We start from the raw sequence: 14,555 nt of genomic DNA on the forward strand, positions 1-14,555 counted from the left end.
TCTCCTCTCTCTGAGGAACGCCATCATGTCCCCTTTGTCCTGTGACGTCGGTCTGACTCAGCCGCGACTGAGTGTCGAGTGGCGCGCATCAGACTGCCACGCTGCGATCTCTAGCCACGGTTTCCCTAAAGCTCCTGCTGTAATTAGTTTTGTGAAAACAGGAAAAAGGTCTCATCTTGAATGGCAACAGATGTTGACATCCACGCATTTCATTGAATAATGTACTGGTTTAATTTCAGCGACTAAACAATAAGGCCATCTTGTTGGGGCTTGTTGTTCATGCCAATGGGAACCATTGTAATTGGCCATTGTAATCCAATGTTCGATGTAAAAAACAATACAATGTTCCATGTAAAAAACAATAAACAGAAACTACAACGAGGGTGTATAGACTAGTTTTCCGTCAGTTATTGAATGTACCACCTTTACAGCATGTAGTCCGATTCTTCAACATTTTGCATTAATGAGAGATTTGTTTTGCACTACTAGAGAATGCCACACTATAGTGAAACCATTTTTAGTGCAAATGGTGGCAAGTCATACCCCTCCATACCCGTTTTTCCCAAAAACCTCCAAGAAAAATTGGATTAAAGAAAAAAAAATTGCAGGAAAAATTTTGAAAGGGAAGCTAGAAGGTCACTTTCAGCCGTGGTTTGTTGCAACAGCCAACTAGAAATTTCATTAAAGAGAATATTGTTTTTTCATTCATTTTTGTATTTGAATGTTCTGTGGTTTTTCCTCAGCTAAGAATAGATCTGAGATTATTCCACCTGTTAATGACATATCAATACGCTGAATGTATTTAGTATTCCTGTTTTTGCCACGGGAGGACATTTCCAGTCTCTACGAATAAGGTAATTCTCCAAATACTGTATAGGACAAGATGGGGGACTATTTGATAGATGGTGGTTTAGTTGCTTGCACACACAGCCCCTGTGAAACGGCCTGTGTGCAGCAACTCAGGTCCTTTGCAGATGTCCAAAAAAAGGTCATTAACCATAGCCTGTGACGACCACCAAAATGTTTTTTGTATGCAATAGTGACCCGTGCATCAAAATCTGTCAAATCATGTGCTTGAGCAACAAGCTGTCCTGGGCGTAATTGCTGCCTAAGGCTGATACTGTTCTGTAAATGTTCTCTTTGTCCAGAAGTTTAGGAAAGCATCCAGGCCAGGGACACACTGCTGAATTCCAGGTTGTGATGCTTTTTGGGGTGCTCTGTGTTATCCACGGTAGTCTATGAAGGAGTGCCCTTTATTGCTACCCCTGCAGTGGGGAGCAGAACAATGCATCCCAGAATTCAGTGCATATAGAGCCTTCAGGCACAGAACGTCACCGTAATCTTTGTGGGTCAGTAGAGAACCCCGAGATTCTGTGAACAGTTTACATTTCATCGTGAGCCACTCATGGGCTTGGTCACTTGTCGTTAACAGTGCAGTTAGCTCTATATCTCACTCACTTTCCTATGGAAGAAACAAAAAAACAAAAGGATGGGGATGGGTACAGTGCCAAATATATATAATGGTAAAGTTCACCTAGAAGAGTTGAACTGGCTTCATTGCACCAGAGCTTGGGAGACTCCATACTAATGTACTCCATCATAAAAAGCTTCCACTGGTGAGACTTCTCTGGACAGCTGTAGACCCAACAGAGACCCTTAAGCCCACTCAAATATATCTGATAGCATTTGAAATTTTTGGGAAACCAAGTATTCGCAATGGCGGAGTGGGGAACTTATGGTAATCAACATTTTGGTGGTACTAGGGGGAAGGAAGTTTAGAATGTTGGCCTCTGGCCCAAAGCATTCAGTGATGATGGGGGTCTCTTGATACAGAGAAGAAGAAGCTTAGAAGCTCACAATTAAAACCATATTGGCCCTAAAAATAATGGAGGACAAAGAGGGGCCTGAGATATGGAGAAATATGGGCTCATCTGTAGGTACTTGCGCTCTGGTGGCACCATTTAAGGTTCAACAGCGGGAAACCAGAATCCCTCCCCTTCTAATCCGAGGGAATGTGGCAAATTGTTTGCTAACTCGGGACACGGTTGCAAAAATACTACCAAACATTCTGCAGCTTGCCACCTCATCATCCCAGGCAGTCAGCGATGGAGGCAAAAGAGGAACAAATGTAGGAGAGAAACATTGCATTCAGCTCTATTAAACAGGCATTCTTTGTATCAGAAAAGGCAAGTCCAGAAGGGAGGGTGGGAGAAAAATGACAGGTAATTAAAATCATAATTGAACATTGCCTGTCTTTTTAGCTTGCAACGCCCTCTCATCGAGCACCTGAAAAAAGCCAGACAAGAAATCAGGTTTCTTGGTCTTTAGTAGGAAAACCTGAGTCCCACTCTGCAAAACGCTTCAATAACGATGTGAAAAGGCATAAGTGTCCGAGATATTCGTCAGTCCCAGAAGGAGAAAGACCGCCCCTTAGTCTGAGACTCGCAAAGTAATCATTAGGGTTTATGGACGAAATGCGTGGACACAGCAAACAGTAGGCATGGGTAAGGCAGATGAGGACAACTTGTTAGGAGAGGTACGTACAAGATTCACTAGAGCAATGTTATACTCTTAATATATGGGAGCGTGCAACACATTGTAATGTACCTAGTAAATGGAAATGGCGTAGCTTCTCAACTGTAATAACTTATTACAGTTGAGTTAGAACTAGCAGCCAAGGAGAAAGGCAGGTGATAGAGCAGCATAGTTAAAGTTGCAGTTTCAAGAAAAAAAACGAAACATGGCTTTTCCTTTTTCGGCTTTGTTTTTCTAGATGAAGAGTGATAAGTAAAACGGCAATGCGTCAACACATTTATTTTTCTTTAGGCAATTAAAGGAAAGACAAAATATCTCTGCATGTTTCCAAACATGCTAAGGTAAAGTGTTTTTTTTTTATTCTGACGTATTGGTGGTTGTAATATCCTTCTCAACAAATTACTAACCCCTTGTTGGTGTGTTTAGCTTTACACTAGGGATTCAAATTGTATCCTTCATATTCATGTGGAGAAGTGTGGCTCACTGGTTAGAGGAGGCAGACCTGGAAGCAGAGGTCAGCCCGGGACCAGGGTTCAATTCCTGGCTCGGCGGGGTCTTGAGTCCTAAAATGTCCATGGACTCGACAATTCTCGCTCCGGTGCCTACTCGATTCACGGGTTCACACTCTGCGACTCTGGGCAATAGCTTGCTTAATCTCCACAACGGCCCCTCGTGGCGGGATGCCTGGCTTTCACCTTGCGGATACCCTGCCGGGGTTATCTCACAGGGGAATACGAGGAAGGGTTCCCTAAGCAAGCGCTTAGAAACCGCTCGGTGATTTGCGCTATATAAATTCCTGTACATTTACATTTACATTCACAAACATCCTATCTCTTTCACCTGTAAGAGCACACATCAAGGATGGAAGTGTTTTGTTTGAAGGATGATGGTGTGGTCATGTATTATAAGGAATAAAGTATCCCCTGCCGCACATTATAAGGAAATTGAAAGTCAACTTTGGAGTTACATGACCTTATTAATGAACTCTGCCTCCATCCTCATTCCTCTAAATCGTCATGGAACTCCTCAGTGACTAGCATTAATATTATAATGAGCAGCAGGGAGTACTTTATCCCACATATGCAGACATATGGTTTGATTTTTATTGAGAGCCCGGAGTCTTGGAGCCCCGTCTGCTGCAGCGAGCAGACACACGCTCAGTTTATTTAATGTTCTTTTGACGGTGCCCATCTATCCACGAGCTGTGATCTCCGAGGGACAGCAGCCCTTTCACTTGAATGTATTACCTTGGAAACAGGCAGCTTCCACCGATGATGGATCCTATGCCAAATGTGCAGGAGGAATGAAAGTTGTAACGTCCAACATCTTGTTCAGGTGGCGTGTGCTTCTTTCGGCAAGGTATTAGCAAGCGATGCCACCTCAGTCAATACGAACTCTACCACGTGACGATATGCTCCAAGGGCAGTAACCTTTACTGTCTATAGCACTGTGACTTAACACATGGCCCACTTCCGCGGCTTACAAGCACTACAATGCCTGAAAAGCCTTATTTTAATCCCGGCCTATCCAGACATACAGAGGTAAGAACATATGTGGAAACATCCCCACGCCCCCACTTGCCACCACCCTGTAATACAGGCTTGCTTTTGGGGATTCCGAAGTTGATTCACAGCCACGTGGGAAGATAACCGCTTCTGGTGGGCAGGCGATAGATTTGTTTTTGTTCTGGTCTATTAATTGTGGAATAAATTGCCAGGCAAGCTTTGGATACGTCCTGCCTTTCATTCACAGTAGTAAAATCATTAGAACAGTGTTTTTCTATACACTGCGGCCTCCTGTTTCACGCCACTGAGATTCGCAATTCTTTGCAAATTATGAGCTTGGGTCAGTTTTAGTTTGTGACATGTACATTGTAATATACAACAAAGGCAAATGTACCGATCTCTCAAAGGCGTCCTCGGTAACTATGTTTTATGTCACTCCTGAAGCCAACGCCTTCACTCTGTAGCTCTCTCTTCCTGATTGTCAGGTCGACAGAGTCTCCGAGGCGTCCTTGTGGCTTTTCAGCAGGACACAGATGGACAAATAAATCAATCCCTCATTCGTATTCGCATTCATTCATCAAATGAGTGTGCTTCATCGTGCATCTCGCCTTCAGACGATCATTTTCTAGTCAGTAGCTACACTCTTTTCTCTTTCTGGACATCATTTTGATCACCGTTCACCCGCTCCTCTGCTTTAAACTCGTCTTGTACAGTAGAGAAAGCCTGCGGTCACTGAGGGTGAGAGAATGTTGAACACTTTTGGTTTCGTGGCTTTCGGATTCACCAAACATTTATTCGGAAATGCACTCGATTTGATAGTGGCTGGCCAATAGAAGCTGCGAATGGCCAATGAACTTCCGCCACTGCCTTGGAGACTTCCGATCCGGTCTTTGGACTATTTGTTTGCGCACAGAATCCGCTTCCTAAGTATGTAAAAAGAGCCAGTTATGTTCTCCAGGTCGCTCTAATGGTTTTAAAATTGTAACGGTTAATAGAAAGAAGACAGCAAGCAGTGCGGACCTGTAAAGTCTTCAGATGCTCTTTCACATGCCCCTAAAAGCTACCAGAGAGAACTCGGGAAGTCAGTCGTTGTTCCCCAAAAAAGACAGAAGCAAAGAAGAACAGACATATTTATAAGAATGACTCCAAAAGACCTGCGGGGCAGGATCAAGTGGGCATAAGACTAACCCTATGCCCAGCCCCCCTCTACCCCCGACCCTCAGTCTCTCAAGATTCAGGGCCTGATGGGCATTCATCCATTTCCCAGATAGGCGCTACGCCTTTCACCAGCAGCACAGGCTGCGCATGCACACCGATTGGGTCACGCGCCATCACCGCATTATTCTGATAGGTAGACCAATGACTTTCAAATCAGTGGCAACTCAACGCTGCCCTCTGTGTGGTCAGCTTACCCCTGGGTGCAGTTTGCATGGCAAGGGTGGCACTCGTGGTCTTCATCTGCATACTTGAAAATAAAGCTGTTGGCCCCTTGCAGGCCATCAGGACACTTCTCTACACAGTTCGGGCCATCTTTAAAATGGGTGCATTTGGTGCAGTGGTCCGGACCCTAAAGGGAGAAAGCAGAAGAGAGAAATACTAATAAGACAATAATAAAAGGTGCCTGTCCACAATGGATAAACAGAAGATTTTTAGTACAGCCCATAGTAATGCGATTAGCTTGCTCTTAGTCGTCCCGGTTCTGGCGGATATGGAAAAAATTTGGAAGCACAGGGAGATACAGTGACTTATGTGAATCATATAATCTAGTCAAGTGGGAAGGATGGAAGTAAAACCCAAGCCTTCTGTCCCACGGTTGATAATGTGACCATTAGCCACCAACGTAGCAGTGCAGCAGGCTGAACACATTCAACCACAACAAGATGGCCAGGTAGATTGATGCAATATATTGTAACCACACCTAGCCAATAATCCTAAGCGGGCATACTTTTCATTTAGTAGTTTTTACTTGTTTCATGATATTTAAAAAAAACATTTAAATATGTCCTGACATAAAAATACTCAAATAGCGACATTCACACGTGACACCAAAATACAAATGAACATTTTACGAACAGTGTAAATGAGACAAATTAATGAAAACACCATATACAAACGAGAAAAGAGAGAAGAAAAAATGCCTCTTAATCATTCAATTCATGGGGCACCAGTCCTAGTAACAAAAAACAAACAAGTGGCCGTCGTTCACTCCTTTCTGCAGGTCTGCTTATTTGGCTGTGCTGGAACTTCTTATTTACAAGGGTCTAGTAACAGGGGAACTAAATCCTAAATTGCAGTCCTGTGACACCCTTTCTAGATCCTGTACCAGCACAGAGTCAACGCGTTTCGAACCCTTGCTCTGTTTGGGGGTTCTCCTCAGGACTTGGACTGGAAAATGGCCTTCACTGTGGGACATACAAACAAATATAGAATTGGTGTAAGGAAAGGCTAAACAGATTGCACTAACTCTGACTACAACACCATTTTCGTCCACCTAAATGTACCTGTCATTCTGTGAATCTTCCCAAAACAGTTGTATTAAGTTCGTGGGGAAGAAATGGCACTCTTCAAATAAATATAACCAGGAACAACATCAGTATTCCATTTTTTAGCACTAACAACATGCCAGAAATTCGATGTATGGTTCTTTTTATTCGTACCTCAACATCAACTGGCTTGGAGCACGCTGCACGGTGACTTGTGGGCAACGTAGTCCTGCAACCAGTAATGTACATGTTCAGTCAGAGGTTCTATGTGTGCATACAAGTTCCGATCAAGGTGGAAGTAGGTTGTCTTAACACCTACCTCCGGACTTCTTGCTTAATAGAATCCAATCGTGGGCACTTCCTGACTGTTATATCATGTGGCAGTTCTTCACTACGTAAGTCTGGATCTATAATATACAAAAATGTACGGCTGGCATTACACTACGAGCCTTATGTGCATTACTGTTGCGCAGGCGAGATGTTATGCGGGCAGGTTCGCTTACTTTTTCAAAACTTCTTAGTTCGTCCGTTTCTCTTTCCGATCACCGACCAGCTGGCAGCTTCTACACACGGCACCGCTACGCAGTACGTGATGCAAACGTATGCGTGCTGATTCTATTTGGAGGAGTTTTTGACTCGCTAGGGCGCTTGACAGTTGTAGTGTGCACCTCTCTGCCGCTTGATGATTATGTGAAACGGTGCAAAGGCTAGCACATTATAGACAATTATTGAACCAGGATCTATGCGGTTTGCGGAGGACAACGCTGTTCCATTTGCCAGCCACCATATGGGATTAATTGTTAACTCGCGATGTTATAATCATCATAGATGAGGTTATCTTAAATTGCTCAGCTCAGGGATTTCGTTAAGACCGGTGAAAGCAGTATTGAATTTCATTATAAGGAAGGCCTCTTTCTGAGCCACTTGAAGGTCAGGGTCTCCTCCTGTAGCTGCAGCGATTTTTATTGATGTTAGGATAGCCCAACTGAAATCGTTGGGACCATGTTTGAGTTCCAAAAAATGGAAAACTAATGGAGCTGTCAGCACCTTGTTCTTGACCCTTAAGCGATGTTGGATAATCCGATGTCGCACTTCCTGTGTTGTTTTTAAGTATGGGCGGAAAATCCGTTCCGCTCGCGGATTTTCGGTAAATTCGCAATCCGCGAGATTTGCGAATTTCCCGCAAAATCCGCAAATCCGCGAGCAGCGGATTTTATGGCTTGCTCGCACTGTTCGCGTGAGTTCGCGGCTTCCCAGTTCAACTTCACGCCCCGCGAATAAGCGCTAAATTGCAGAAATACGATCTTAGCAAAACTGAAACTACTTACCAGGTTCAAAAGTTCAAGCTCATCATTAGTAGCCATTTCCTGTAGTGCTTCCTGAGGGGCCCCTCCAGAGTTCAGTTGCCTACTTGCAACTATTATGTGACCCTGCTCTGACCCTCAGAATAGTTACACATATGCCACAAAGGTCCTGAATTACAGCTAAGGGAGACAAGCAGGAGCCAGGCTGGAAGTTCAAATCCAGTGACACATTAATCAGCCCCTAATTCATTATTGTCAGTTGGGGCAGGGCAGGTGTTGTAACTAATTTTGCAACAATGAAAGCACTTAGCAAGTGCAAAAGATCACTAATCAGGAAGCACTAAGGAAGCAGGTGCCAGCTAAAAAAATATTCTGTGACACATTAATCAGCCCCAAATTAATTCAGGTCACTTGAGGCAGGGAAGGTGTGCTTTGCTTTGCCACAATAATGTACACTGGACAACCAGAGGGTGCTGTGATGAAACAGAGGGTGGCATGGGTGGGCCAGAGGGTGGCATGAGTAGTCAGAGAGTGGCAGTGGTGACAGAGGGTGGCAGTGATGAAGAAGAGTGTCCCAAACAGGCTGGACACGTAGAAACAACAAGTTCGCAAAACATGCGACCCGACAGGTAAGTTCGCGTTTGCGAAATTGTACAAAACCCTAGCGAACTGGCAGAAACCCGCGCGAACACACAAAAAAAAATCCGCAAATTCGCGAGAATTCGCGGATTTTGCGGATTGCGAGTTCGCAAATCCGCAAAATTCGCGAATCTTGAGATTCGCAAAATTCGCCCATGCCTAGTTGTTTCCCGATGTTGATTTTTTGACAAGGGCACACAATTGCATATATAACATATTAAATTTGCAATTGGTAAACTGATCGTGTTTCCAAAACCTTGTGCCATCCGTGAACAATGTGCCTTCAACTGTGTTATTGCATACCGAACACGGTCCCAGGCTGAACACAGGCTGTATTAGCCCACCTAGTCCCTTACGCTGATCGTTCGCAAGAGTAATATTACTACTATTATGAAACTGAGCTGTTGTAAAGCAGGAAAGTACTAATAGAAAACTCAAAGTGAGGCAGTAATTTTTATTTTTAAAAACTAGTAAAAATAATTAAAAGGATCAACACTGATATATATTTTGTGGCACAACTCGTCTAAGGAACCATTGGCACAGCCACTGGGCCTGGCTTTTGTAAGTCTATGTTTTATTGCAAATATAGGCAATTGACATTAAAAGTGTAAAAGGGATATAGAGTAGAAATCCTACATATGTTTAAGCAAAAAATGAAAAGAACCACTGGAAAAATACATTAAATCTAAACAAATGAAACAAAACCAGAAATTAAAAGCTGAAATTGGCCAACCAGCCCTGGACATAAAGTGGACTACTTTTTAGATGGATATGTATGAACAAAATGCCTTCAATCACATTGAAGAGAACCAATAGCTGACTGATGTGGCTAACTCATGCTCCATGCTTTATGATCTGGAGGAGAGAGAGTGAGGTAGAGGGAATAAGAGAGCGAGGTGTGTGTGTGTGTATGTATACATATATATATATATATATATATATATATATATATATATATATATATATATATATATATATATTCACAGAAAAAAACATAGGTTATAGACCATATATAGTTAGGAATTTGCATTTACAAAACCTTGAAAATTCACTGAAAAAACCATAGGTTATAGACCATATATAGTTAGGGATTAGCATTTAAAAAACCTTATTTTATTTGCACAAAACCATTGAAATTCCATATATAGTTAGTTGCACTAACTATATATCGCGGACCCGCAATCCACTGCTAATGATGTCACATATTACATCATTCATGACATGGTCAGTGACATCACTGATGACATCACTGATGACATCTCAAATGACATCACTGATGACATCACTGATGACATCACTGATGACAACACCCAGTGACTGTATTGTTCTGTAAAGTTAAAATATGTCTTACATATTGAAGAATGAGTGGATGTATAAGTGTCTGGATGAAGGATTTAGTAGGTGCATGACTGACTGTATGAGAGAATGATTAAATGCCATGAAACCGCTGGTGTACGTGCGCTCTATAAATATTTTTAAATAGAAATAAATAGAAATAAATGTGTCTCACTGAGTGTATGGGTTAGTGATTAAAGTGTCTTAATTTGGCAATCATTATTTATGTTGTTCTGTAAACTGCTGCATGTTTAAATCAGTAGATATATCAGTAACTATATGGGTTATTGAATGGTTGCCCAAGTATTTGTATGGGAGACTGAGTATGTGTGTGGGTGGCTGGGAGGTGTATAACTCTGTGCATAGATGTGTGAGCAGTTGATTCCCTAGGTGTATGGGTTCAAAAGTGCATGTAGAAACAGCTGTATGGACAGTTGACTTTGTGCATGAGTATATTGGTGAGTGAATGGATATCTCAGTGCTACATGTCAAAGTAAGTACATATGTAAAACACACTCCATGTGAGAGTTGACATATATAAATAACTGAACATAAGAGCCAGTGAATGTGTGAGTGGCTGTATGAATCATTGTGAACTTGTATCAAGGATTGTATAAGAGAGTAAATATGTGTTACTATATGTTTGAATAAGTAAGGTGTGTATAACTGTATAGTTGAGGAAATGGAGATGTGATTGATTCTTTGCATGACTGACTAGGTGTGTGAGTAACTCCATGGATGTGTGACAGTCTGTGAGTGCCTGTTTACACTGAGTGTATCTAAGGTTATATTAGAGTCTGAAGATGTATTATCACATAAATGATATCATCAGTGATGTAATCAGTAATGTCAAATGAGATGTCAGTGATGTCATCAGTGACGTCATTTGAGATGTCATCAGTGATGTCATCAGTGATGTCATTTGAGATGTCATCAGTGATGTCATCAGTGATGTCACTGACCATGTCATGAATGATGTAATATGTGACATCATTAGCAGTGGATTGCGGGTCCGCGATATATAGTTAGTGCAACTAACTATATATGGAATTTCAATGGTTTTGTGCAAATAAAATAAGGTTTTTTAAATGCTAATCCCTAACTATATATGGTCTATAACCTATGGTTTTTTCAGTGAATTTTCAAGGTTTTGTAAATGCAAATTCCTAACTATATATGGTCTATAACCTATGGTTTTTTCTGTGAATTTCATTGGTTTTTTAAAAGCTAATATCTATAGCTGTAAAATATATTCTTTATTAAGTGACGTATCACGTAGCCCGTGAGACGCCTCATGATGCATCGCATAACCGTGACGTATCGTCTCTGCAGCGCAAACCAAACCCAAAACGTAAGCGCGCCAGAACATGCTTAAAGATATATATATATATATTTTTAACCTTAATTAGACAAAATCCACACGTGCACATATCACAAAAGTTCAAAAAACACAATATGTCGGACTCCCGTTACGCTGCCAGTTAGCTGCCCGGTTAACGTACCAGGAAGCACCTTTACCGCGAAAAATCGCAATTTTTTTTTCTTTTGCCCCGCAGGGAACTTTAATAGCCCCCTCATCAATTCTAGGGGTTCAGGAGGGGTCTGCCTTACCCCTTTCATTCATTTACACCTTTTTTTTTCCCACCTCTTGTCTCTCGATCCTACTGAGAGACAAGATGGCGGCCGCTCCGGACTGTTTACAATGTTGACAGCCAATCAGCTACTCCTCAGACTCCCGTTACACTGCCGGTTAGCTTCCCGGTTAGCTGCCCGGTTAGCTGCCCGGTTCGCGTACCAAGACGCGTCTCTACGGCGAAAAAATAGGATTTTTTTTTTTTTTGGCCTCGCGTGGCTTTATAATATCCCCCTCATCAATCCTATGGGGTCAGAAGGGGTCTACCTTGCCCTCTTTCCTTCATTTCCCCCTTTGTTTTGGTCTCCTCTTGTCTCTCGATCCTACCGAGAGACAAGATGGCGGCCGCTCCGGACTGTTTACAATGTTGACAGCCAATCAGCTACTCCTCAGACTCCCGTTACACTGCCGGTTAGCTTCCCGGTTAGCTGCCCGGTTAGCTGCCCGGTTCGCGTACCAAGACGCGTCTCTACGGCGAAAAAATCGGATTTTTTTTTTTTTTGGGCCCCGCGTGGCCTTATAATATCCCCCTCATCAATCCTATGGGGTCAGAAGGGGTCTACCTTGCCCTCTTTCATTCATTTCCCCCTTTGTTTTGGTCTCCTCTTGTCTCTCGATCCTACCGAGAGACAAGATGGCGGCCGCTCCGGACTGTTTACAATGTTGACAGCCAATCAGCTACTCCTCAGACTCCCGTTACACTGCCGGTTAGCTTCCCGGTTAGCTGCCCGGTTAGCTGCCCGGTTCGCGTACCAAGACGCGTCTCTACGACGAAAAAATGGGATTTTTTTTTTTTTGGGGCCCCGCGTGGCTCTATAATATCCCCCTCATCAATCCTAGGGGGTCAGAAGGGGTCTACCTTGCCCCCTTTCCTTCATTTCCCCCTTTGTTTTGGCCTCCTCTTGTCTCTCGATCCTACCGAGAGACAAGATGGCGGCCGCTCCGGACTGTTTAGAATGTTGACAGACACCGGAGAGCCAATCAGCTTCGCTTCGCAAAGTTCCGATACGCGAAAAGTTCGCTAACCGGAGCGCTACCCGGAGCGCTGTTACAGATATATATCTTGTTTTAAACGTTAATTTCTCAAAATCCACTGAAGCACATATATTGAGACCTAGCAAAGGCACATCGGGCTAACAGACCCTACAATTTTGCCAAGTTTCGTGGAAATCCATTCAGCCGTTCGGGCTAAAAGTGAGGCCAACCGCCCTATGGAAATTAACATGGGAAAAACGCGTTTTGGGACCCCCCTTTTTTCTCAGCCCCCCCTTGACGAACCCCCCCCCAAATTTCCAGGAGCTGCTCAGAAACAAAATGTGCCATTTTCCTGAAAATTTCAGCCAATTCCTTCCACAAACGCCAAAGTTATTAGGCATAGAATTTTCAAAAGTTCCATAGAGAAAAAATCCTAACTATATATACCTACTGGCTATCGCCAGTAGGTAATATATATATATATATATATATATATATATACCGCTCCAAAGGACACCTGGGCAGGGCACTCACAGGCGGGTGCTTTTCGCTGTGGGGGTGCTCCCACAAGTCAATAAGCGCTCCAATTTCCGTAACTTTGGATTTCCATCCTACGGTAAAAAAGCACTCACGGGGGGTCGTTTGGGTTATTTTATTTTCACCAGCAAACAGACACTACATCAACAGACGCATTTCGGTAAAAAACCTTCATAGATGAAGGTTTTTTACCGAAACGCGTCTGTTGATGTAGTGTCTGTTAGCTGGTGAAAATGAAATAACCCAAACGACCCCCCGTGAGTGCTTTTTAACCGTAGGATGGAAGTCCAGAGTTACGGAAATTGGAGCGTATATATATATATATATATATATATATATATATATATATATATATATATATATAAGAAAAAGTTGCCACCTAGGTGGGAATGCACTTACAGGTAGGAATTAATGCCAATGCAAGGGCGCGAGCTGCGAACAAAGTCCTTTTCCTGCCAGACGCGTTTCGGGCCAATGCCCTCTTCAGTCGCAGACCATGTGATATATATATACTAGCAGCCCGCCCCAGCGTTGCCTGGGGCAGAAAGGGGCTGGGGGCAGCATTTCAGGCTTGCGTGCACTCTCGCCCCGGCCCCCGCCCGCCACAACATTGTCTGTGTCCCGGACAATGTCGTGGCGGGCAGGGGCCGGGGCGGGAGTGCACGCAAGCCTGAAATGCTGCCCCCAGACTCTGAACCTTACCGCAGTTGTTCCGGCCCAACCTCCCGCACTGGCTCCCTCCCGTCCCGTGTCCCAGAGCCTTACCTGAGCCGCCACTCCTCCCCGAGCTCCTCACTTCACCGCCGCTCCTCCTCGCAAGCCTGAAATGCTGCCCCCAGACCCTGAGCCTTACCACAGTTCTTCCAGGCCAACTTCCCACACCGACTCCCTCCCGTCCCGTGTCCCAGAGCCTTACCTGAGCCGCCGCTCCTCCCCGAGCTCCTCACTTCACCACCGCCCTTCCTCGTCATCACGTACGTTGCAGCCAGCGCTACGTCGTGGCCGTCAGCGTCGCGGCCGGCGCTACTTTCAGGGCACTACTTTTTTTTTTAAGTTACATTTTTAAATGTACGTTTTTTAAAAATTTTCTATAGCCTATGTCCATCTGCACACCCTGAGGATTACAACAATGTATTGGGTGTGTGGATTGGCGCTGTGGTTCCCGAGTTTACCTTGCCAAAAGGTTTGTGTTCTCTCTTTATAATAGTAGTATAGATATATATGTTCACTGAAAAAAGCAAAGGTTACCGGGACGTTATAGTTAGGTTCAGATACCACTAGTACAAAACTAGAGAAATTGTGCAGTTATAGTTACCTGAGATAACTATAACTTATGCCCCTACAATGCACAGCTTATGAACTTGCTTAATACATCACTCATGACATGGTCAGTGACATCCCTCATGACATCACTGATAACATCATCCAGTGAGTGTAAGTGTTTTATATGAATGTATGCGTGTTAACAATATGTACTAAGCCACTACAAAAGTTTAATTAGTATACTAGGTTTACTACTAATGAGTGATACTACTTTTAACATATAATATGTGAGTGGCTGTGTGTATTCGCGTGTGAGGGGTGAATGACTACATGGGAATGTGAGTGG

At 43.5% G+C, this 14,555-nt stretch overlaps 1 protein-coding gene across 1 annotated transcript in view; it reads right to left on the reverse strand.

Moving 5' to 3' along the window:
* Window positions 1-14,555, reverse strand: part of ERBB4 (erb-b2 receptor tyrosine kinase 4) — a 2,375,242-nt gene that overhangs the window by 534,359 nt on the left and 1,826,328 nt on the right. Inside the window, exon 15 of the mRNA XM_086955561.1 lies at window positions 5,453-5,607. Within this exon, the coding sequence (XP_086811687.1) occupies window positions 5,453-5,607 (155 nt within the window). The remainder of the gene's footprint in view (window positions 1-5,452; window positions 5,608-14,555) is intronic.

This window comes from Lissotriton vulgaris, chromosome 2_1, assembly GCF_964263255.1.
Source record: "Lissotriton vulgaris chromosome 2_1, aLisVul1.2, whole genome shotgun sequence".
Lineage (NCBI taxonomy): Eukaryota > Metazoa > Chordata > Amphibia > Caudata > Salamandridae > Lissotriton > Lissotriton vulgaris.